Raw genomic sequence first — 24,700 nt, 5'->3', positions numbered from 1 at the left:
TAAAATATGAAAGTTGGAAGTACTCTGTCATACACTATTAATAGGATCATTTCTTGATGTTTGATCCCTTGATGAAGAGCTTGTCATTCCAGGAAAAAGAGCAGCAGTCCATGCACAAAGAGCTACTGAGAGAAATCGATCGTTTTAAGGCTGAAGAAATGGCTCGCATGGACCGGAAGATCGAGGACAGCCGAGTCGGCATCCGTCGCGAGATGGAATTTCTTTACAGCCGAAATATTCAGACTCTAAATGTAGGAAAATTACACTTTTTGTCTTTTCTATGTGCATCTTTTATTTTTCATGACTTTTTTTTTTTTTGCTATTTCGCACGTGTTTTATTGGTTCACAGGAAGTGAATCTGTCTCAAAAAGCTAAGCCTGAAAGATCTGAACCAGAACGAGACATGGACAATTACAAAGAGATGCAGACACAAATGCTCCAAAAGCTCGAACACCAGCTGAAAAAACAAGTCAGTGCAGCAAGACCGCAGCCTGAAAACCTACAAATACACAGCGTTTAAATGGAAGCTGACATGTTAGCAATATCTTCTTGTAGGACATAAAGTGGGAACTCAGACTGCAAGATGTGAAGGCTCAACACGAGTCCGAAAAGAATCAGGTATTTATTAGCGAAATGTTTGTGCTTAAAACATTGTTTTTAAGGCAGCTGGACAGTGCACCCTCTTTCTGTCATCCTCCAGCTGCTGAATGAGGTGAGCAGAATACAGGCATCTATGTCTGAGCACCAGGAGCACAGCCAGAAGCTGCAGGAGGAGATGGAAAGGAGGCTGCAGGAGAAGGAGAAAACCATCAAGGCTCAGAGGGAGCAGGTTAACAGTGACTCACAAACACTCACAGCAGTTTTTGGTGCGATTTCAACCAGAGCGGAAACAAGGCAGAGGGTCAGTCCTTGTTCAGGATATCCTGTATTTGCTACATGAGCACAAATTGTGTTGGATTTAGATATGATGATACTGTACATGCACACACTATACACAACTCATACAAGTGTGGAATATTCTGGTGTCTGATTGTATTTTCAGGGCCCTTCAAGTTTTAAAAACTGAATTGGAATCTTAATCAGCCTGGAAACAAGGACCAGAAAATGAAAAGAAACAATGTGATTATTCAAAGACATTAGATGGCTGTGAGCTCTAAGCACCACATTTTAAATGTACAAGTAACTATAAATACGTATGTCTGTCCTGTTTTTGACTATGTATGACTTCATCATGTGACTTCTGTGTGATTTCATTATCACGTCACGCATACAATCACAAATATTTTTCTGACCAATGTATCCTTTAGATTCATCTAGGCTTTTTGGTTGTTGAGATATACAAAAAAAAAAAAACATTTTTTGGACCATGTTTTGTTTGACCTTTTCAACTTTGACCGAACTACTCCAAAATCTAATCACCTCTAGATATCTATCCAAGTAATATTCTCACCAAGCTGGAAGTAAATCCTTCCAGACTTTTTGAGTTTTCTTGTCCACAGACACACGCTCACAAAAACAAGACTGCTATCGCTGCTTCACCAGTGTGCAGTGTTATAATCACGCAAATGTGTGTAAAATCTGAGGAAATCTGAAAATGCTAACTCTCATTGGTTCAAATGATCGGCCAAATCAGACATCCAGGTAACAGTTATGTGACTGTGCAACACAGTCAACACATATTTGTTTGAGGTGGTAACAGTGGATTGTGCTAATTGTCATTGTGTGAGTGGAATAGTCTCTGCCTGCTGAGAGAAAATACACACACCCAAACATCCATGTGTTCTGGTTGTACTGCAAACCAAGAGGAGAACCTGGACCTACACGTGTTTGGTGGTATTGCTTCCCCACATAGATCCAAACACTATGTGTTTGAACAACAGCATACTAAGGCGTTATTAGTAGGTAAAATAAATAAATTCAGCCATGGTGGTGGAGTAATATTTAAGACAAAAACTCATCATGATGAAAAAAATGTAAAATTCTACAAAATTTTAAAGTTGTGACTTTGCAACAAAAGCTTCATAAAATTGATGAGATTACAGTGACAAATATACAGTGATGCTCAACCCCCCCCCCCCTTTTTTTTTCTTTTCTTAAATCTTGAACCCACATCTCTACTTTAAGGCACAGCTGTGCTGCTCTGTGGACACTTGATCCCATCACATCTCACACATGAAGCAAAGTGCTGTTGGTCCTGATTGGCTTTTGGCTGGGAGCCCATTTGGGAACGCCAAGAGCTGTTTGTCCATGTAAAACTGGCATTACGTCAGGGAGGACATCTGGCATAAAACTTGTGGCAAATCACAATGTGGAACTGCACCAGAGCCAGTGTGGCAATCCTGAGCAAGTGGGGGCTGTCAAAAATAAAAGTACCACATTGCTTCACAGCATAGACACTCGGTGTCGCAGACCGAACGGTCCGCCCTGCCTCCACTGCGCATGCATCATTTTGGAGCTCTGAGACAGTCTCTTCACCCAAAGCAATCAAATGGATGGTTCGGTCTGCAACACTGGGTGTTTTGTTGTGGCTGCATATTGTACACACACACACCACCGAACAGCCTCAGGTGTAAAACACTTCTCAAACTCAAGGCATCTCACTTAGTTGGGAAAGTGATTAGATAGGAATATAAGTATATTTTAATTTAACCTTTATTTAACCAGGTTAGTCCCATTGAGATTTAAATCTCCTTTGCAAGGGAGACTTGGATAATTCTAAACTTTCCAATTCACCTAACATGCATGTTTTTAAATACAGGGTGGGCCAATAAAATGTTACCACTTTTTTAATTCGTGCAATTAGAGAATGTACTACAACAGCCCACAGACCATTGAGGCCCTGAAGACCAACATCCATCAGGAAATTCAGAGAATCCCTCTTCAGATGTGTGGCAATGTCATCACAAACTTCAATGTGCATGTTGCAGCTGTAATCCAAAGAAGAGCGTGGATTAAACATTTCATCAATTATTGAACTGTGCGGAAAACAAGAGACAGTGGGAAACCTTTGGTATCAAATGTTAATTTGATGCTTCTGTTACACGTCTGTAAATAAAATTTTCAAATAAGTTTTATTTATATATATATATATATATATATATATATATATATATATATATACACACACACACACAAAAGATGTTTTCTTCTGGCAGTGACTTTGTGTGTAGTATGGACATTGCACTTAGCCTGATTCAGCATTTGTGTGTGCGTGTGTGTGCGCGCGCACGTGTGTGTGTGTGGTGGGGGTAGGGTTGAAAAGAAACATGTTGAAATCATGTCAAACATTTGCTTGAGCTGCTGCCCCCACGACCCAACTCCGGATAAAGTGGAAGAAAATGGATGGATGGATGGATGGAGTACAATAGGTAGACCCCAAATTAAAATTTTGCTACAAATTTCAAATTTGAGAATCATCAGCATTGAAAGGTCTGGAATTTTGGCCTGAAACAAATATGTTGTGACCGTGTTGCTCAGTCACATAGCTGACCTGGATGTCTGACTTGGCCCATTATTTGAATCTATGAGTTTTAGTATTTTCAGTCTCTTTGTATGAGCTCTATATGTATGTATAGATAGATAGATTAAGTTAGAATACACTAAAAAGTTACTTTATAACTTAAGTGGAGTTCATATAATGACTGTCCTCTTTAAAGTCTTAGTGAGATGGGCAATCTTGGTTTAAAGATTGATGTACAGTAACTGCATTAAATGTTTTTCTGTCCATTCTCAGATCAGGAATATTTCTTCAAATCCACCCACCAGAGTAATTGAAAGACAAGGTAGGGAGTATCTCTCATGTATGTATTGATATATTTTTCTCGCATATATGATCTACACCTTGTCAACCTTTTTCAGTGATTGTCAGTTCACCAGCACTGGAGCCTAAACCAGAGCCAAAACCAAAGAGAGTTGTACTTGGTAAGTTAGCAAAATGGCAATTATACATTTGCAGTAATCGTACCTTCTCAGGAACAAAATGAGAATGGACACTAGGAGAATCTAACAACCACACCTTTAAATGCCATCACTGATTCATGAAAATTAATAATTTGTGATTCAGTTTTACTTCAGATTAGCGTTCACAAGTGTATCTGTAGCCAGTTCTTTGAAACAGTTGCTCTAAATAGCTCATTTATATACACATTGAGCCCAGAATTTAGCCTCAGCCTGTGACTTTGACTTCTGTTTTTGCTAAAAAATCAAATCCTTGGCTGACCATCAAACATTCCTCCAAGTCAAGTCCAAATTGGATTACAACTCTTCAAATTATTTTGTTCACACCTGGATCAATGGACGAGCAGACACACAGGCCCAAAAACACTACCCATATGTATGCTACCACTGTGCACAGGTCTGCGAGTGTAATAAGCCTGTGCATTTTATGATCCTGCAGTCCCGAGATCACACCAACAAAATCACAAGATGGCCTCCAGGTTAAAGTGCATCTTGTCACTTCTTGATGATGTCATCTGTAAGAGGATTTAATTTGAAAGTCCTTCACTGTAATTCGGCAGTAGACAGAGGTTTTGATTGATGGGTGATGGCCTGTCAGCTTTGCTTTAGCCATGACAACAGGTGTTATGAATCCCTATTTAAAGGCTAATAAAATTATAATGGTGCTGAAGAAAATTGTTTTTATGGCTTAAATCTTAAAAATTTGAAAGGCTGCCCAGCTTTCAAGTAAATGACTTTTATCACATGTTCAAGATTAATGATGCCTTTTGGGCGTATCATTCATTCGTTCATTTTCTGCCGCTTATCCGGGTCCTGTTCGAGGTGGCAGCACACTAAACAGCTCCTCCCAGTCTTCATTATCCTCAGAAAAGTCGTGTAACTCTTCCCATGGGATCCCAAGGCATTCGCAAGCCACCTGTAAACTATCATCCCCCAGTGTGTCCTGGGTCTTCCCCTGCACCTCCTCCCAGTTAGACGTGCCTGGAAGACCTCCCTAGAGAGACGACCATGGAGGCATCCTCAACAAATGCCCGAAAGACTTCAGCTGGTTGCTTTTGATGCAAAGAAGCAGCAGCTCTACTCTGAGTCCCTCCTAGATAGTCAAGGTTTTCACTTTGTCCAGGATTGTAAGCACAGATAACTGTCAAAGGATTCTCATTTCCACTGCTGTATCTGAGTTCTTATTCTTTCAGTCATTAGCCAAAGTTCATGACCATAGGTGAGGATAGGAGCATAAATCAACTGGTAAGTTCAGAGCCTCTCCTTCAGGCTCAGCTTCTTCTTCACCACGATGGTCCAGTACAGCGTTACGTAAAACATCAGACACCCACCCCAATCTGTCTCTCGATCTCACGCTCAAGCTTACCCCACTCGTAAACCAGACCCCAAGATACTTAAACTCCTCCACTTGGGCAATAACTCTCCCCTGACCCAGAGGGGACAATCCACTATTTTCCATCAGAGGACCATGGTCTCAGATTTGGAGGTGCCGATTCTCATCCCAGCCACTTCACATTCTGCATCAAAACCTGCTCAGTGCACATCAGAGATCACCACCCAATGAAGCCAAAATAACCACATCATCTAACATGGAACACCAATGTCACTAAACTGGACACTTTCTGGGCCCTGACTGGGCCTTGAAATCCTGTCCATCAACATCACAAACAGACAAGGGGCAGATAAGGACAAATTAAATGATATAATTTACATGGAATTTCCCTAAACAGACCCAAAGTTCATAAAAGGCTGACAATCAAATCAAATGGGTTTTGGTTGTTTGGTTTTTGTTGTTTGTTTTGGGCACATTTAAAATGACTGTAATTTCAGCTCCAAATGCCAAAAGTTGTTGATGGGTTTGACAGATATGTAGCAAACTACCAAAGTTTTTTCTTTTTTGTCCACACGTCTTTTCACACTGATTTTTTTTTTTTCATTAATTTTTATTTATTTATTTACTGAATTTTTTTCCCCCCTTGACTCATTGACTTCCAATTAGAGGAACCCAACACTCCTCTAAAGCTGGATCCTATACAGGAGCTGTCAGAAGAGGACAAAGGTAAAATGGATTGTAAAATCAAGCGAACGATCAACTGCATGCTGCCTGAATGGATGCATCCGTCTGTTCTTGGCAGCCTTTTCCTGAAGCATGTTGGCCTGAGATCACCTTAACCCTCGCTGATGCTAAATGAAGCTCATGAAGATGAGCTTAGCATGAAGAATCTTTTTGGAAAGCCAGCTCATGGTCTGTGATGCCTGTTGCGCCATTGCTTCCACTTAAATTTTGGTGTTACCTTCTTTTTGGCAAATCTATTTGTACAAATGTCTCCTGTTATACCAGTCACTTCTGTCTAACCTCCATCAGGCTGACTCAAGCTACGCCATGGTGTTTTTTTTTTGTTTTTTTTTGCTTGTTTGTTCAGTTTTTTTAAGAGCATATGCATGTTAATTTCCATTTTCTCCTTTTATTTTTCCAGCACCATTACATGTGACTGAAATCTTAAAATAACTCCCAATTAATTAAATTTGATTTTTAATGTGATTATTACTATTATGTATTTATTTTTCGCAGATTCTAGTAGCATCTCTGAGAAGAGGCCAGTGGAGAAGAAGTCTGAACCTTCAGTTGAGAAGAAAGAGAAGGCGAGCGCCAGTGGGATAAGAAAAAACCTTTATCTCAAGAAAGACTTGCGCTCGACGCTGGAGCAACAAATTACAGAGAAACTGGTGAAGCTGGGGGTGAAACCTGTACGTGACACACATGCAGTAAAATCCTCCTTAATTCCATTTTTAGGTGTACAAATTGGGTGCATTAAATCTAAATGATTGTAACACCTTGACCCAAATATAAGATTACTCTTAATTACAAGACAGCCCCACCCCCTTCTCAAGACGTGTATTTGTAAAAACACTCTGAAGACTAAATGTGGTTATAAAAAACGTGTTTATTTGAAAATAAGATTATTAAAGTTTTGGAAAATCTTCAACTATTTTTATGGCCAGGCACAAGCAGAAATATGTAAACAAATTTGATAACGTCCTCCGAACCCTATTGGTGGGTGCTTGGTCCCTAAAAATTTGTTGTTAACATAAATGACGTCTGCAGCAGAGTAAACTGACATGGTGTGATTTTTGCAATGAAGATACAAGCTGATTATGTTGTACATCAAAGCATGACTTTTGCGGGTTATTAGCTGCTGTGGGTGGTTGTTAATAAAGAGTGTAAGAAGGACACAGTTTTCAAGGGTTTGTCTCACCAGCCTGTTTGATCCTTTTTATCCCCCTGATACGAAATACGGGGGTATATCATGATCAGCATGTCCACCTATCCATCCATCCGTCTGCATGTCCGTCCATTTACACTTGTTAGATTGATAGCTCAAGAACCAGTTGACCAATTTTGTTTATATTTAACATAAGGGTGTAGTACTTGGGTGATCCCATGATACCAGTAGATTGTAGTGACCTTGAAGTCAATTTTAAGGTCACAGCGAGATATTCAAGATATTGTCATTGCCACCCTTCTTAGTGTATTGCAAGAACCAGTTTACCAATTGCATTCATATTTAGCATATGGGTGTACTTGAGTGATCCCCCGACACTTTGTATTACTGATTTCTGGGGACTTTGGGGATATGTCATCTCCTGATGACTCGTGTTTATTTTTCTTAAACATTTTATACATTTTTTTTCTTAGCCAATTTCAACCTTAATGCTAAACCTTCACACTTAGACTGATTTTACTTTCCTTTTATCTTGTCAGGATCAAAGAGGACTAACAAACAAAGACCTCAGTTCTGTCTTGGCTAAGATGCGTTCTAAGCGTGACAGTATTGCAAGGGCGATGCCGGACTACTGGAACCAATGGGAAGAACTCGCAAAATTGTCGAGCAAGAGGCTGACACATCAGAGGAGAAGCAGTAGTCCTGCTACAGGGCTGCAAACCAGATCCTCTGGTCAAGGTGCTTTTTAAGACTCAAACCTTAAAAAAAAAACTTCTTAGCTCATGAGTAAAAGTTTTGAAATTCTTACTGTACCCAAAACCACTTGTAACCTTGATGTACTTTTTGTTACTTGAGGTGAAATTCAGCAACCTCATGTTGAATATCACAAAAATTACTCTGCATTATTATTGCCAGTTGTTTTAAATTTAACAGTTAATAGTTTCAGCTGCAGTGATTTTTTCTTTTCTTTTTTTTTTCTTTTTTAATAGCTGAGAGGGTTTTTTTTTGTTTGTTTGTTGTTTGTTTGTTTTTTTGATAATATGCAGCATGACTGAGCAATCAGAAAAAGTGTAAAGCTGTGACTGCTCCAGTATAGAGCTGGTGTTGTCTCATTTGACAGAGCCAGTGTAACTAGCCATGTTCCAGTCAACAAACTTGTAGGGTCTTTTATTATACTCAACAAAAATATAAACGCAACACTTTTGGTTTTGCTCCCATTTTGTATGAGATGAACTCAAAGATCTAAAACTTTTTCCACATACACAATATCACCATTTCCCTCAAATATTGTTCACAAACCAGTCTAAATCTGTGATAGTGAGCACTTCTCCTTTGCTGAGATAATCCATCCCACCTCACAGGTGTGCCATATCAAGATGCTGATTAGACACCATGATTAGTGCACAGGTGTGCCTTAGACTGCCCACAATAAAAGGCCACTCTGAAAAGTGCAGTTTTGTTTTATTGGGGGGGGGATACCAGTCAGTATCTGGTGTGACCACCATTTGCCTCATGCAGTGCAACACATCTCCTTCGCATCATCCGTGACGAGAACACCTGTCCAACGTGCCAAACACCAGCGAATGTGAGCATTTGCCCACTCAAGTCGGTTACGACGATGAACTGGAGTCAGATCGAGACCCCGATGAGGACGACGAGCATGCAGATGAGCTTCCCTGAGATGGTTTCTGACAGTTTGTGCAGAAATTCTTTGGTTATGCAAACCGATTGTTCCAGCAGCTGCCCGAGTGGCTGGTCTCAGACGATCTTGGAGGTGAACATGCTGGATGTGGAGGTCCTGGGCTGGTGTGGTTACACATGGTCTGCAGTTGTGAGGCTGGTTGGATGTACTGCCAAATTCTCTGAAACGCCTTTGGAGACGGCTTATGGTAGAGAAATGAACATTCAGTACGCGAGCAACAGCTCTGGATGACATTCCTGCTGTCAGCATGCCAATTGCACGCTCCCTCAAATCTTGCGATATCTGTGGCATTGTGCTGTGTGATAAAACTGCACCTTTCAGAGTGGCCTTTTATTGTGGGCAGTCTAAGGCACACCTGTGCACTAATCATGGTGTCTAATCAGCATCTTGATATGGCACACCTGTGAGGTGGGATGGATTATCTCAGCAAAGGAGAAGTGCTCACTGTCACAGATTTAGACTGGTTTGTGAACAATATTTGAGGGAAATAGTGATATTGTGTATGTGGAAAAAGTTTTAGATCTTTGAGTTCATCTCATACAAAATGGGAGCAAAACCAAAAGTGTTGTGTTTATATTTTTGTTGAGTGTATATACAGCAAGTAAAATAAGTATTGAACACACCACCATTTTTTCTCAGTAAATATATTTCTAAAGGTGCTATTGACACGAAATTTCCAGATGTCAGTAATAACCCAAGTAATCCACACATGCAAAGAAACCAAACCACAAATTTCCATAAATTATGTGTTACAATGTGAAATGACACGGGGGGATTAAACACCTGAAGAAAGGGAGGTGCAAAAAGGCATTGAAAGCCAATACACCAGCTGAAATCTATCAGTAATTAGGAAGCAATCCTGCCCCTTGTTAGTGCAAATTAACATCAGGTAGTTAAGTCCCAACTGATGGCCTTTTAAAAGGTGTCTCATTACCAAGGTGTCACACAAGAAACATCTCATGATGTGTAAAAGTAAAGAGCTCTCAAGATCTTTGCAACCTTATTATTGCAAAACATACTGATGGCACTGGTTACAGAAGGATTCCTAAACTTCTGAATGTTCCAATGAGCACTGTTGGAGGAATAATCCCAAAGACGAAACAACATAATTTCACCATAAGATGGCCACGACCAGGTGCTGAGCTGTGCAAGAGCCAATGATCACTTGTGGAGAGCTTGAGAAAGACAATTTTTCAAAGAAAACAATAAGTAATGCACTCAACCACCATGGCCTGTATGCACGCTCGCTACACGACCCCTATACTGAAGAAAAAGCATGTTGAAGCTTGTTTATAGTTTTGTGCACAACGTTTAGACAAGCCTGTGAAATACTGGGAGAATATATCTGGTCAGATGAGACGAAAACTAAACTCTTTGGATGTCATAATACACGCCATGTTTGGAGGTCAAATGGGACAGCACATCATCCCAACAGTGAAGTTTGGTGGTGGGAACATCATGGTGTAGGGCTGTTTTTCAGCATCCAGCACTGGCAAACTTCATATTGAAGGAAGGATGAATGCAAAAATGTATTGAGACATTCTTGATAAAATTTGCTGCCATCAACAGGAGATGAAGATGAAACAAGAGTGGACATTCAGCAGCACCGTAATCCCAAACACACAGCCAAGGAAACTCTCAACTGGTTTCAGAGAATGAAAATTAAGATGCTAGAATGGCCCAGCCAATCATCTGTCGACTCCATTACAAAAGTGATGGAAAGAATGAGAGATCAGCGTTCATAGAAGATGTTCACTGTTCCTTCAAGATTTGAAGACTGTTTGTGTGGAAAAAATGGACTAAAATCACACCTGAGCAGTGCATGAGACTAGTTTCCCCATAGAGGAGCTGTCTTGAAGCTGTCGTTACCAACAAAGACGTTTGTACAAAGTGTTAAATAAATTTCAGTAAGTGTGTTCAATACTTTTTCCACATTATTACACATCATTTATGGACATCTGTGGTTTGGTTGTAAGTGCAACAGATAATGTTTGGTGTCACTCCCCACAGCAAAAGCCTGTCACTCCACAGAAGAGATTTGGAGAGTGATAATGCAATTCTAATCCATGAAGAATCCCATCAGATGTTATTGGTGGATATTTTGGTTTTATGTTGGGCAGAAGGTCATGGGATTGCTACCCACCTGGGGCCTTTCTTTGTGGAGTTTACATGTTCTCCCCATGTTTGAATGGGTCCTCCATGACCCTTAAAAGGAATAAGCAGGTATAGAAAATGAATGAATGGTGTGCAGATTCCTGAAAGAATCGTTTGAGATCTTTTAATCTGTACTAATTGATTATGGCTCGGCTCATCCAGTACATTTGGTCTAATCTGGATGAAGATTTAGCTGTAAGCACAGTAGCATGTGCTGCATGAGTCATGTTCATTACCAGGCAAGAAGATTTGGAGCCAGATTTACAACCCCAAATCAGAAAAAGAGGGGAAAATGTAGAAATGCAAATTAAAAAGGCAAAAAAAAATCAAAGAATACAGTGATCCTTACATTACTTGACTTCTGTTTCATTGCAGACAGTATGAGCCCAAAATATTTAATATTTCTGGTTAGCTTCATTCATCTATTCCTGCATTTAAGGCCTGCAACACATTTCAAATACCACTAGGACTCAAAGCATTTACCAGTTTCGTGTTGCCATTCCTTTTGACAATGCTTAAAAGACACTTTGACATTGAGGATAACCAAGATGAAGTGTTTCAGGTGTTATTTTGTCCCGTCTTCCTACAAACATGTCTTAAGATGTACAGCAGTACGAGGTCACCAGTGTTTAATTTTTTAATTTCAAAATTCTCCACACATTCACTTTTGGGACTGGTCAGGACTGCAGGCAAACAGTCCAGTACCGGTATCCGCATGTAACGCAGCCATGCTTTGGTGATATGTGCAAAATGTGGTTTGAATTGTTTTACTGGAAAAATGCATAAACATTCCTTGGGAGAGATGTCATCTTAATGGCAGCATGTGTTTGTCTAAAATATCAGTGTATATTTCTGCATTAATGCAACCATCACAACCCTATATCACATGTTTAATTTCTTCTGCAAAACACACCTTTCCCACAACTGCATGTTCTTTGACCACAGTAATGTTTGAGATGTCCCTGTTGTGATATTTCTTGACATTCTTGTGTTCCTCCACTAACTCTTACACACTGTCAGTGGCTGATCTTCTAATTAGATTTCTGTTGTCTGTTTGTTGTTGTTGTTTGTTTGTATCTGTATGTAGCAGGGATCCGGCTTCGATCCAGTAGTTTACCTTCCAGGGTGACCCACGTAGTGTCCAGACCTCCAGCAAAACAGTCTAAGACCCCCCAGCCAGTTCCAAGAACCAAGACTACAGTGCAGCTTAAGACATCCACGCCCAACACAGTGACCACAATGAGGTCCTTAATAACCAAGTAAGAAAAACACTTTTGGGTCTTCTTGTTCTGATTCGGTCTCTGGTTGTTATTATGTTGCGTCCCAATAAATTAAACAGTATTAGAATGGTGTTGGGTGTCCTGCCGTTGAACTTTGGTGAAAGTTTTGAGTTGTGAAACAGATTTCCATTTAGGAAAAATTCTTCAGGGCTATAACATGAAACGTGTTAATCCAGGGAGGAAAGGCATATCGAGCTTGTACAACTCGATATGCCTTTTCCTTAGTTTTTGCCACTTCTTTTTTCACCTTACGCTGCGTCTCCTTGTATTTCTGTCTAATTTCTTCATCTCTCTGATTATCCCAATTCTTTGTCTTCTTTCGCTTTATGCTTTCCTGAACATCTTCATTACATGTGGAGAAAATCAGGAGAATATCTGTGAAAACACTCATAGAATTGTGGGAATTTTGAAGATGTTGAACATTAAATATCAAACACATAAAAAAATAAAAGATAAAGTAAAAGTGATTTTGCACAATAGGACCCCTTAATAACTGTCTTCTTGGATCCAAGCCCATTTTCATTTTTAAATCTGCCCATTGAACATTCAAATCTGGATAACAAACAACATCAATCAAAGATTTTTAACATGATTTCAAGCTATCGGGGCTCTGTGTACCTGTTAATTAATGATTGTTTAAGACGAACCAACATCAGTTCACACACAAAACGGCCACATATCAGATATCACAATGACAGTTATTAAAGCAATTTACTTGGGTCTGAAAAGTATTAAACAGCATTTCACCTGTGTGTTGCTGTGCAGGTGCAAACATTAGGACCCCTTCACACATAGTATGGGCAACTCACAGCGAAACAGCTCGTATCAGTGAACCACGAAAACATCGAGCCAATGGGCAGGCGTGCACGATGCTACTGCAACGGTTCATGCACATGGGAACACACTGCAAGCAGCTGTAGCATGTGTAACTACATCGCACAGCTGCTGTGAAAATAAAAAAATTATAAAATACATGTTACCCATGGGATTCGAACATGCGCTTTCCAAAAGCTCTGGTTTCCAGCCAGAAACTTTACCACTGAGCTACCATCACTGTCCTGGAAAAAGTGCAGGAAAATACCTGATATCAAGAAGGACATTGACGTATTAAAAAAACATAAAACCACACACCATATAAAAATACCGCATTTTATTGAATCCCTCTTATCAAGTGGACAATACAAGTATGAACCGTCGGTTCCTCTGTAGATGACCCATGGTCACAGATGTACAGTCATGAAGTGACATGAATGAGAAGCAGGGCGCTCTTATCATGTCCACATCTACTGGCAGTGTGTCCAGGCGGCCCTGCGAGCGTGTCCTACCTGACACGCATGTCTTGTGGATGGCGTGCCACAGGACTGACACTGTGTCATGTGGAACAGAACTTACATGGGTCACGTGACAGATTGCCGCTGCGTGTTATAATTTGACAGTCCGTTTCACCTGGGGTAGCCTGTCAATATGCGCGCGCTCGCTGCAGCCCATTGCAACAGCGATACATGTTTTTTTTTTGTATGTCCACGTGATGACAGCGAACAGATACACATGCGTCACAGTGGGCAATTGTTAGTGTCCAAACACTCATGTCCATCCAAACACAGTGCATGTTCCCAAGCCGTGACGTCCAGATCCACAGATCTCCACAGCCGCTCCTGTGGGCAGAACACACCCCGTCAGTTCAGCGCACACACCAACGTGTCACTGTGTCTGTTTGCAAAGCCACACTCGGGGCACTTAAACAAATTTCACATCCAGCTCAACAGTGATTGTCTGCTGACTGATGTCGTGTTAATAGTATGAATGGCCACACATTTTCTAAGTGCCATGTAAGCGGTGTTAGATGTTTGTGTGTGCCAGCTGGAATTTGGCCAACACCTGCTGCGAGAGGTTTCGATGGGCTCACACAGTGCACACTCTGTCTTTCAGCCGCTGGTGTGCACAAATAGTTGTAGCAACAGGTGTACGAGGCGTTGGAGGCAGCTACGATTTTACGCGTTTTGCATACGATTCCTGCTTCATGCGCAATTCGACCAAATTTGTACTATGTGTGAAGGGGCCCTTAATGAGGGTCTTTTATTCCTGACATCAGAGAACTACATAAAATAATTTGTGTTCTGTAGATATGCTGATCGCATTACTTTGTCCTTGGTGTAATTTTGTATTTTTTTGTATTTCTGGTCTGGTGCTGTTGTTTGAACTGTAAAAAAAAAAATGTTCAAAGACACGCACATCCAAACCAGTTGTTGCTCTCAGAAACACTCCTTATTTACAGACCACGTCTGTGACATCAACACAGAAAGGATCAGTAATGCGTTATACGAGGTCTGTCAATAAAGTAACGGACCATTGGCTGGGAAAAAAAAACTGGCTTACCTGGAGGGTTGGAAACCTAATCACCCTCGAAGTACTCTCCTTGGGACTCCACACACTTCTCCCAGCGGTGTCGCCACTGTTGGAAGCTTTCCAAAAACGCCTTTTTCGGGATGGCGCGCAGCTCCGCCGTCGTCGCAGCCATGATGTCCTCTCTTGTCTCAAATCGGGTTCCTTTTAATGGTATTTTAAGTTTTGGGAAGAGCCAGAAGTCGCAAGGGGCCATGTCAGGTGAGTAAGGTGCCTGTTGAACCACCGGAGTCTGGTTTTTGGTCAAATAAGTCTGAATTAAATGAGAGGAATGAGCTGGCGCATTGTCGTGGTGGAGGCGCCAATTTCCTCTGACCCACAACTCCGGTCTCTTGCGCCGCACACCATCACGTAGACGACGGAGGACATCCCTATAATACTCTTTTGTTATTGTTGACCCTGTGGAGCGTACTCGTGTGTACCACACCACGGGAGTAAAAAAAAACAGTCAGCATTACCTTTGTCTTGCTGCGCACTTGGCGCGCCTTCTTCGGTCTTGGCGACGTGGAATGCTTCCACTGTGACGACTGGAATTTCGTTTCCGGATCGTACCCATACACCCAGGACTCATCTCCGGTGATTATAGTGTCCATAAAGCTGGGATCAGTGTGAATGGAGTCCAGCATGTCCTGTGAGACTTCAACACGATGTTGCTTTTGCTCCGCCGTCAGCAACTTTGGCACGAACTTCGCCGCCACTCGTTTCATGCCCAGATCTTCCGTCACGATGGAATGTGCCGAAGTCCTGTTAATGTCCACTTCCTGTGCAATTTCTCGGACGGTCACACGACGATCCCGCATAACCACAGCGTGCACTTTAGAAACGATCTCGTCATTTCGGCTCGTTGATGGCCGACCGGAGCGCGGCTCGTCCTCCACCGTTACGCGCCCGTCTTTAAACCGGTTGTACCACTCCTTAATCCGTGTGATGCTCATGGCTTCATCTCCAAAAGCCGTGTGGATTTTCCGAATAGTTTCTGCCTGGCTGTCGCCAAGTTTCTGGCAGAACTTAATGCAGTAGCGCTGCTCCAAGCGTTCGGCCATTTTCTCTCAGGAAAAAATCCGATGAGGGGGGTGGAGCGCTCCTCCCACAAGCCGTGCTCACAGGCGAATGACGTCACCGACAGGCATGGAAAAACTCACGCATGCGCATGAGGGTTCAACCTTGTGTGATGCAATCGCACGTGATTCAAATCCATATAATTTTTTTAAAAAATAAAATGGACCGTTACTTTATTGACAGACCTCGTAAGTACTGTAATGAATTTTGACAGCTATATTTTATGTGTTAACTGTATCAAAGCTGAAAGTGTTGACTGATGAGGAACTGTGATGTTCAGGACTCCCCCCTTCAGCTCTGATGAGGAGTCTCAAGAAAAAGACACAGACACAGAGGATGAGGATGAAGAGCCCCAAAAGCAGCATCCGGAACAAAGGGGCAAATCACCCCAATCCAGACCGTACCAGGCCACCCCAGTCCAGGTCAGAACAAACAAACCCAGTCTGGTACAGTCGAGGCAAGGTTCAACCAAGCAGCCACCCCCATCTAACTCTCAGCACTCGGGGGGGTCAGTGATGGGTGTGACCAAGACAACAGTCACAAAAATAGAAAGTGATGACGAGTGGTCTGATGTCAGCGAACTGCAGGAGATCAGCCCAGGACAACTCCAGAGTTTTAAAGACCAGAATGGCAACGTGGAAAAGAAGACATTTGGTCAAGGTGGGTTGGGCTCACAGTTTGTTCTCAACTCGCATCAAAGTATCCTTAGTCGCTTGGATGAATTTATCAAGCGTATGTTCCATTCAGAGAGCAAAATCAAAGACCTGGGCAGGAAAATTGAGAAGCAGTTTTCAGACAGAGTGGTAAGAAACCAGCAGGGGCCGTGAGCATCTTACCACAAATGAAAGATGAGGTCCAAGAAATCACGGTGAGATTCACAGCGCACAGCTTCAATGTTTTTAGGGCCTGATCAAAGCAAAATGTCTGACCTTTTGTGCACGGTGACAGTACACAGACCTGGAGGAGAGCAGCGACTGGGTGGTCTCCTCCTTAGAGGACGGCACCGGACAAGAAGTCTCAAAACCAACCTACAGCTCAGGGCCACTGAGGAAGAGCCTGGACTCACCCAGTACAAGCGCCTGGGGAACCTCCACAGGAAAGAGTCCCAAATCAGGTCAGCATCAGACATAGTCCTCCACTGAGGGGAGAATTGCACAATGTCATCACACCCTGCTCAGTATGTGAGTGTAGTCGCTGGAAATCTCACCCGTGAAACAGCTCCTGTGCAGTGGTATTAAACCAAAAGTAACAAGGCCATCAGAGATAGCAGACTTCACCCCATTCACACAACTAATGGAATATAACAATTAATGAGAATTGTTCAACCTTTCTTTGTGTTTTCTGAAAAATGCCAACATACTATTATTATATTTAAAACCAGGCTTGGGGAAGTAACAGAATACATGTAATGGAGTTACATATTAGGATACAAAAAAAAGGTAACTGTATTCCGCTACAGTTACAGAAAAAAAAGACGTATTCAGATTACAGGTATATTTAGTAAAAACGGGGATTAGTTGCAGGATTACATTTTAATGCATTTTATGATATTATCTGTATATAATATATTTTTTCTTAGAAACGAAAACGTCCCTTCATGGACAGTGACATGACGTCTCCTAACCGGGCAAAATATTGATGAAGTTCCCAGATGTTAATGCATTTTCAATGGAGATCCGCGACTGAACACACTCAGAAAAATGCTCACAAAATATGTGTTAAAATGCCATTTTGACCTGGATATCGAGCCAGTAAAATTAAATGACATTAAATTATGTCAGGAAAGTGTTAAACTTACTCTGACACACACATTCCCAAATATTAGTGTTGAAAGTTACACGGTGCTGCGCTGTTCAAGCTGCTGAGCTGAGGCGTCCTGCTGTAGCTGCTGTGTTCAACGCAGTGCAGCTCCTAAAACCATTACAATACATTTATATACATATTATATTTTTACACAATTATCCTTTTTTCACCGAGTTTCATTCATGAAGTCAGTGGTGTGTGTACACATCTCTATGTGTGGGTGTGACTGTGAGCGGCACAGCGCAGTCATTATAATCTCATTTAAAGTGGAGATGACACTTCAAAATGAGGGGAAAACTGATATAAATAGCAAATATACATACAGTATAGTAAGTTGAAAGTGTTTTTATTCATTATCACTGAAAAATAAGTTGTACAGCTTCTCAAAAGTGTGTTTATTGGAAAGCGCACTTGCAGCGCTCCTTCAGCGGTCACGTGATGCCGTGACATCACAGAATGGAGAGTCCCGCCTTTGTCTGTTCGATCGACAACAGGAACAGATGGACCTCAGCATGGACAGTGACGAGATCAAGAACTTTTCTGACTCTTCAAGTGTGGATTATTTCTGACTCGGATCCTGAGATTGTCGCAGCTGTTGTGTGGGCCGCCAGAAGAGGAGGTACTGCTGGCCCACCACCAGAGGGCGCCCTGCCTGAAGTGCGGGCTTCAGGCACGAGAGGGCGGTGCCGCCCCACAAGAGCGGCTGAGGTGACAGCTGTTACTCATCGGCTATGACAGCTGTCACCAATCATCTACGCCTCACCCCTGATAAAAGCAGGACGACACCTCCACCACGTCGCCGAGATATCGTCCTATCAAGGAGGTAATTTGTTCTCAGCCATTGTTTTGTCTAGCACAGACAGTATTTGCTTGTGTTATTTTTGCAGTAGGTTTTGTGAGTGCTTGCAGCTGGAGGCTGGGTTTGGACTGACATCTTCACTCCAAACCTTTGATAAGTACACTTACTACTGCACGTGCCAGCTTTCTGGTGTTAAGGTGGAGGTGTTTTCCCACCTGACTTGCTGACTGTTTTTGCTCTTCGCCAGCAGTACCAGATCCGACACGCGGAGACGGTGGCCACCTGGGGGAACTCGGGACTTGGCGGCTCCAGTATTCTCCTGGTTCGGTGGCGGAGGAAATCGTGTGGTTCCGGTTCTTCTCCAGACGGACGTCTCCTATCGTTGAGCCTGCCCACACGACACCTTGATTGATTGACTTTGTATTCATTCTGAAATCTGCTGTGTGTAGTTGTGGCATTCACAACAGTAAAGTGTTCAGATTTGACTTCTTCTATTGTCCGTTCCTTTGCGCCCCCTGTTGTGGGTCTGTGTCACTACACTTTCACAACAGCAGCAGTGATTAGACCCTACAGATTGGAGCCGTATTTTTCAGATGAACATTCAAACCAGGAGCATTCTGGCAACGAAAATAATGTTGACAGTGTTTATGTCGGAGCCGAAGCAGAGGCAAGAGACATGCCAATTCCGATGGATTTTGAAAGGCTGCAGAATATGGAATGGTAAGGGAGACTTTGATTTTTGTTGCTGCTGTTTATAACACTCTAATTACTGTATAGCATTTTTGATTCGAGCATCTGTTTACCGCCTTTGTTATTGTTCCGGAGCCGTGATAGTGTAGCTATTACTTGCGGACTACCGTCATAACCTTCGGGTTTTTGCCGTTTTCGAGTGCCTGGCATTGCATTCATCCGTGTTTAGTTACGTTATTTTCATGAAAGAATAGGAAATAAACTCTGACAGTTTCAAAAAAGATCGCCGAAAACAACAGTGAACGTGCCGGCGCTGTGTTTACGTGCCGGCGCCGTGTTTAAGTGCTGCCGCCGTGTTTACTACGCCGGACATTTCGTGCATCACACAACACCGCGGCTTTTGATCAATCTGCCTGGACTTGAAAAGGCTAAAACCTTTTGCCCTTGTGTTTGTGCAATATGCTGCGACACACTGGTCAGGCATATCAACAAACAAGTCCCTGAGAGCTGTGTTTAATCAAAGTTTCTGCCGCTAAACAAAGTGTAAACGGCCGCCAGGCGCGCAAGCCAATATGGTCTACATGTAGTGACGTATTTTAGGCTTGGTGCTCAGGGGGAAGCTAGTCATGGGGCGTGCACATTTTTCAGTTTGTGGGACGTTCAAATGTTATATATAACGGGAGAACCGCGTACACTTTCCTAAAACGTTTAGGTTGACTGAATTATATAACCTTTGTGACATGTAATAAGACTATGTTGTCTTTAAGTGTCATATCCACTTTAAGGTGCAAATTCAAAAAAATCCCCAGTCTTGTGAACAATTTTAATCACTAACGACAAGTATTTTAACTAGACATTGGTCTAGCAGTGGAAAATAACAACTACACATAAGTGAAGAGTTAATGGTCCGTGTCATCGGGCGACACAGGTACGGCAGGAGACATACAGCTGTTTATCATCCAAATATCACTTACTTATGGAAGGAAATATTGTCTGCTTTGTTCCTCCATTTGTGGCTTTGCCAACATGCGCAGCTTTCCGGCATATTCCACCTGTTTCTTGGAACTTCTATGCACGCAACTTGCCCGGAATTAAAATGGCGATCACACCTCCTTACTGACAGGATTTACTTAATGGTTTTCATTAATCAATGCTTTTGCTTTTGTTCTTATTTTGAAAGTTCAATAAGTGGACTGATATGTTAAACATGGTGCGAATGCTATGTGAAAGACTAAAGTAAGATCATTTTATGTTTACTGAACAAATTCATCCGCACACTGCCTGAGTTTTCATTGTCCTTTATTTGTTTAGCATTTTTTGTTGAAAATTTAGCAGGTGAACACAGTGTGTTTAAAACAATATTGTGGGTGCAATTAATTCATAATGTGAAGTAAAACAGAACATGCCATGTAAAAGAAACAGTTTTATTTTTGATTAATAAACTGTACTATATGGTCAAAACTATTTCTATTTAGTTTCTTTTGTCTGTATTAGCATATTTGATACGGAGTAATCCAGAAGTAATTGAAAGTAATCAAATTACATTACTTTAATATTATGGTACTTGGATTACTTTACTGACTACATTTTTCAACAGGTAACTAGTAACTGTATCGGAATACATTTTTAAAGTAACCCTCCCAAACCTGTTTAAAACTAGAGCACCACGCTTATAGAGCGCAAACCTCCGCCAACACTAGTTTCCAACTCCAAAATTTTTTACCGTGGAAAAAATTTCAAGGTCAAAGTCCAGTTAGAAGTGACTTTTCATAAGCTAAAATATAATACAAAATATAGATCAAAAAGGCTTTTCAATGTTAAAATCAAATATCTGCTAAATTCGCAGTCCGGATTAGATACAGATCAAACTTAGTCTGTTCATTGAAAGTGCCAGTTTGCACCTCATTGTCACAAATGAGAGTGACTGAGGCACTTTTGATTGATATATAGTGCAAAATGTGCACCAGATGGGCTTTTCAATATTAAATTCAAACGTCCACAGTATCCACAGTCCAGATCAAATCTGGATCAAATTTTTTTCAGGTGATAGTGAGTGTCAGTCTACACCTCACCTTCAAATATGAGAGTGATTGAGACATGTTTGGTTAAGATATTATGTAAAATATACATTAAATGGGGTTTTCAGTGTTAAATTTAAATGGCCACAAAATCTGTAATCTGGGTCAGATCTGGATGAAACTTCAGTAAATAAAGGATAGCATCCTACATAACACTCTCAAATATGAAAGACATGAGATCTTTTCTGACCCTAACCCTAACCCTAATTTTTGAAAATTTGTTCACTGTTAAAGGATAAAGATTTTTCCAATTTTATGAGATTTTTCTTGACTAACATTTGACCTGTGACCTTGAAAATTGAATCAGTTCTTGCCTATCAGGATTTGAATATTCAGTAAAAAATTTATAGCGATATATGAAAAATTGTGGGTTTCAGGCTGTTCACAAACAAACCAAGAAATGGGTGAAACCACCATATTCTTTCACCAAAATATCAAATCTAGGCTTGCATCTCAAGATGTACCTTCTAGCAAATTGTAGCTGAACTTTCAGGTCTTCTTTTTAAGAAAATCCTCCTCTATACCTCTTCATCATGAAGCTGTATAACATGTATAAAAAATGTTTGTATAAAATGCAAAACATGCACTATGCACAATTTCTGCAGTCACAGTCAGAGAAGCCTATAACTTCCTCTGGGTTGTCTTGGTGGCTTTCTTCACCCTTTTCCTTCTTGCACTGTTAGTTTTTGAAACTGTCTACCTCATGCAGATTTAATATGTACGAGGTCTGTTAGAAAAGTATCGAACCGTTTTATTTTTTTCAAAAACCTGATGGATTTGAATCACGTGTGCTTGCATGAGCAAGCCTTGAACCTTCATGCGTGAACTTTTTCACGCCTGTCGATTGCATCATTTTCTGGTAAGCAGCCTTTGTATGGGACGTGTGTTGTGCGCTCGGCGGATTTTCATTTCAAGGAAAAAGCAGCGCCGCATCAAATTTTGCCAGAAACTGGGCGACAGCCAGGTGGAAACCATTCGGATGATTCAGACGGCTTTTCAGTCGTGTGACTATCTGAGAAATTGTGGAAGAGGTGGGCATGTCACAGCATGTCCTGTGAGACTTCAACACAAAGGCGCTTTTGCTCCACCATCGGCAGCTTCGTGCCGAAGCCATCGGCATGATTTTCACCGCCACTCTTTTCGTGGCCAAATCTTCTGTCACAGTGGAATGTACCGAAAAAGTGCTGATGTCCACCTCTTCCGCAATTTCTCAGACAGTCACACGACGGCCCCGCATCACCACAGCGTTCACTTTGGAAATGATCTGGTCATTTCATCATGTTGATGGCTGACCGGAGCGTGGCTCGCTCTCCACCGTTGTGCGGATGTCTTTAAACCGGTTGTACCGCTCCTTAATCTGTGTGATGCCCACAGGATCGTCACCGAAAGCCGTCTGAATCTTCCGAATGGTTTCCACCTGGCTGTCGCCCAGTTTCTGGCAAAATTTGATGCCGCGCTGCTCCAGTCGTTCCGTCTTTTTCCTTGGAATGAAAAAACGCTGAGCGCACGACACACACCTCACACAAAGGCTGCTTACCAGTAAATGATGCAATCGACAGGCATGAAAAAGTCCACGCATGCGCACGAAGGTTCAAGGTTTACTCATGCAAGCACACATGATTCAAATCCATCAGGTTTTTGAAAAAAATAAAAAGGTCCGATACTTTTCTAACAGACCTCGTATGCGTCACGGACATGAAGGAGCGAAGCTCTTCGCCTACCATCGGTTTGTGGCTTTTTACGACAATGTCTGGTTTGTGCCATTGTCTACCATAGAGCGAGCTTTGCAGCTCGTACCATACTGTTTGTGTTTCTTCATAATTGATGTAATAAAGTCCAGGACATATACAGTGACTTGGAAATGTTCATGTATCCATCCCCTGACTTGCCTGAAGAAAACTGGCAATAAAATTGGTTATTTACAGGTATTATAACAAAGTGTTCCATGACTTATGCAACCCATCATCTTTGCTTTTTTTTTTTTTTGAGTTTAAGGAAGATCATTTTAGAAATTTTTATGTTTTGTATTTGAAATGGCATAAAGAAATTAAAAAGTGCAAAATACCAAGTGTTCCAATACTTTTGGAGGGCACTGTATGGTCTTGCATGTTTCTTAATTTTGGCTCACAATAACGTATGGCCATAACTTCATTGCATTAATCATTACAATGACCAGAATGAAATGCTCCAAATCACAGAATAACTACAAAATTATCTTTACACTTGTCCCAGAATTCATTGTGTGGCTGTGACATAATTGCACTGCTGTCTTTATTAAGGTAAAATCTGTCCTAGTAAAATTTGAGTAGCGAAAATAACATGGGCCCATTTTTAATATAAAATTGCACTAAGGACATGATTTGTATTTGTTTCATGCCAGTATAACAGGCTGGACCTTGTCCAAATGATGGGAAGAATCCAGTCATGTCCAACAAAAACATACTGGACTGAAAGTCACAAAATGCAAAACAATGCATTTTCAAAATAAAGTGTTTGGAATGGCCACCAAAAATACACAAAAGACCCGAAGCACTCTGAACAACAACTCCACAAGACGGCTTTTTACTTGTACAATAAATATTGTCACGTTTAATATTTCAAGATATCATGGAACAAGACCTCATCACACCAGTAGACACACAATCTAACCCTCTCCAAAATATTGTTATGCATGTGTCACAGGTTGGCATTTGCTAACATTTTGCCATGTAATTTTTTTATAAATCAGGACTTTTTTCTGATTTTAATTTATTTATATAGCACCAAATCACAACATAAGTCTCCCCAAATCACTTCAAAGGGGTGGGGTCTAACATTAGCAGCCAGCAGGTCTGGTTACAAGGAAAAAAATGGTTATTGTAGGCGTAAAAGTGAAGGAGGAGATATGGAACAAGACGAGAGATTAACAGGAATCGTAATGTGATCTTGCTGAAAAATAGTTATGATGTTGCTGTATTTAGAACTGTCACGTCTGTGAGGTAGCTGTTACAAATGTAAATATAGCTGATCTGTTTCTCAGTCTTTTTTTTTTTTCCTGTAGGTCTGACTGATGCGGGAACAGGAAGCACACTGAAGGCCACCCTGCACTCGTTCAGTGACTTCAGCGACTCTGACGGTATCTAGCAATAAACAGCCTGCGGCTGAGCACGTGATGTAGCACCACACCAAAACCTCAAGTTACATCACCGCCTCCACGGCGCACACCAAATAGCCATATTTTATATAGTCATTATGTGGAACTTACTGTGTAGAAATGAGCAGTACTTGACAAAGGGATTCACTCTTTTTGCAATAAAAACCTTTTGTATATCTAAAACATATTTAGAGATACATTAAATGACAGGACTTTTTAAATTCTGAGATCTGTGTTTGTTTCTCATATGAAGTCCCACCTTGTGCCAACATTTTTCTTTCCATTTAGTTGTTTGTTTTGTAAAATGTATAATATCTCTTATGGATTTTTCTTTGTCCCATACATTCAGTTAAATTTGACCTACCTAAAGTACCAGTTGTAGGTTGTGTATAAATTTGTATATCAGATTTTATGCTGC

At 41.2% G+C, this 24,700-nt stretch overlaps 1 protein-coding gene across 1 annotated transcript in view; it reads left to right on the top strand.

The window, feature by feature from the left end:
• LOC117515726 (zinc finger protein Dzip1-like) overlaps positions 1–24,346 on the top strand; it is a 30,799-nt gene extending 6,453 nt beyond the window's left edge. The window contains 15 exon segments of the mRNA XM_034176433.1: positions 93–251; positions 350–469; positions 556–618; positions 701–829; positions 3,734–3,782; positions 3,859–3,921; positions 5,957–6,016; positions 6,530–6,705; positions 7,721–7,919; positions 12,125–12,296; positions 16,060–16,439; positions 16,527–16,580; positions 16,583–16,647; positions 16,728–16,893; positions 24,190–24,346. Of these exon segments, the coding sequence (XP_034032324.1) occupies positions 93–251; positions 350–469; positions 556–618; positions 701–829; positions 3,734–3,782; positions 3,859–3,921; positions 5,957–6,016; positions 6,530–6,705; positions 7,721–7,919; positions 12,125–12,296; positions 16,060–16,439; positions 16,527–16,580; positions 16,583–16,647; positions 16,728–16,893; positions 24,190–24,272 (1,938 nt within the window). The 3' untranslated portion in view covers positions 24,273–24,346.
• Positions 24,347–24,700: the final 354 nt, after the last annotated feature.

The sequence above is a fragment of the Thalassophryne amazonica genome, chromosome 1 (assembly GCF_902500255.1).
Source record: "Thalassophryne amazonica chromosome 1, fThaAma1.1, whole genome shotgun sequence".
Taxonomy (NCBI): domain Eukaryota; kingdom Metazoa; phylum Chordata; class Actinopteri; order Batrachoidiformes; family Batrachoididae; genus Thalassophryne; species Thalassophryne amazonica.
This window is presented reverse-complemented; position numbering and strand designations above follow the sequence as displayed.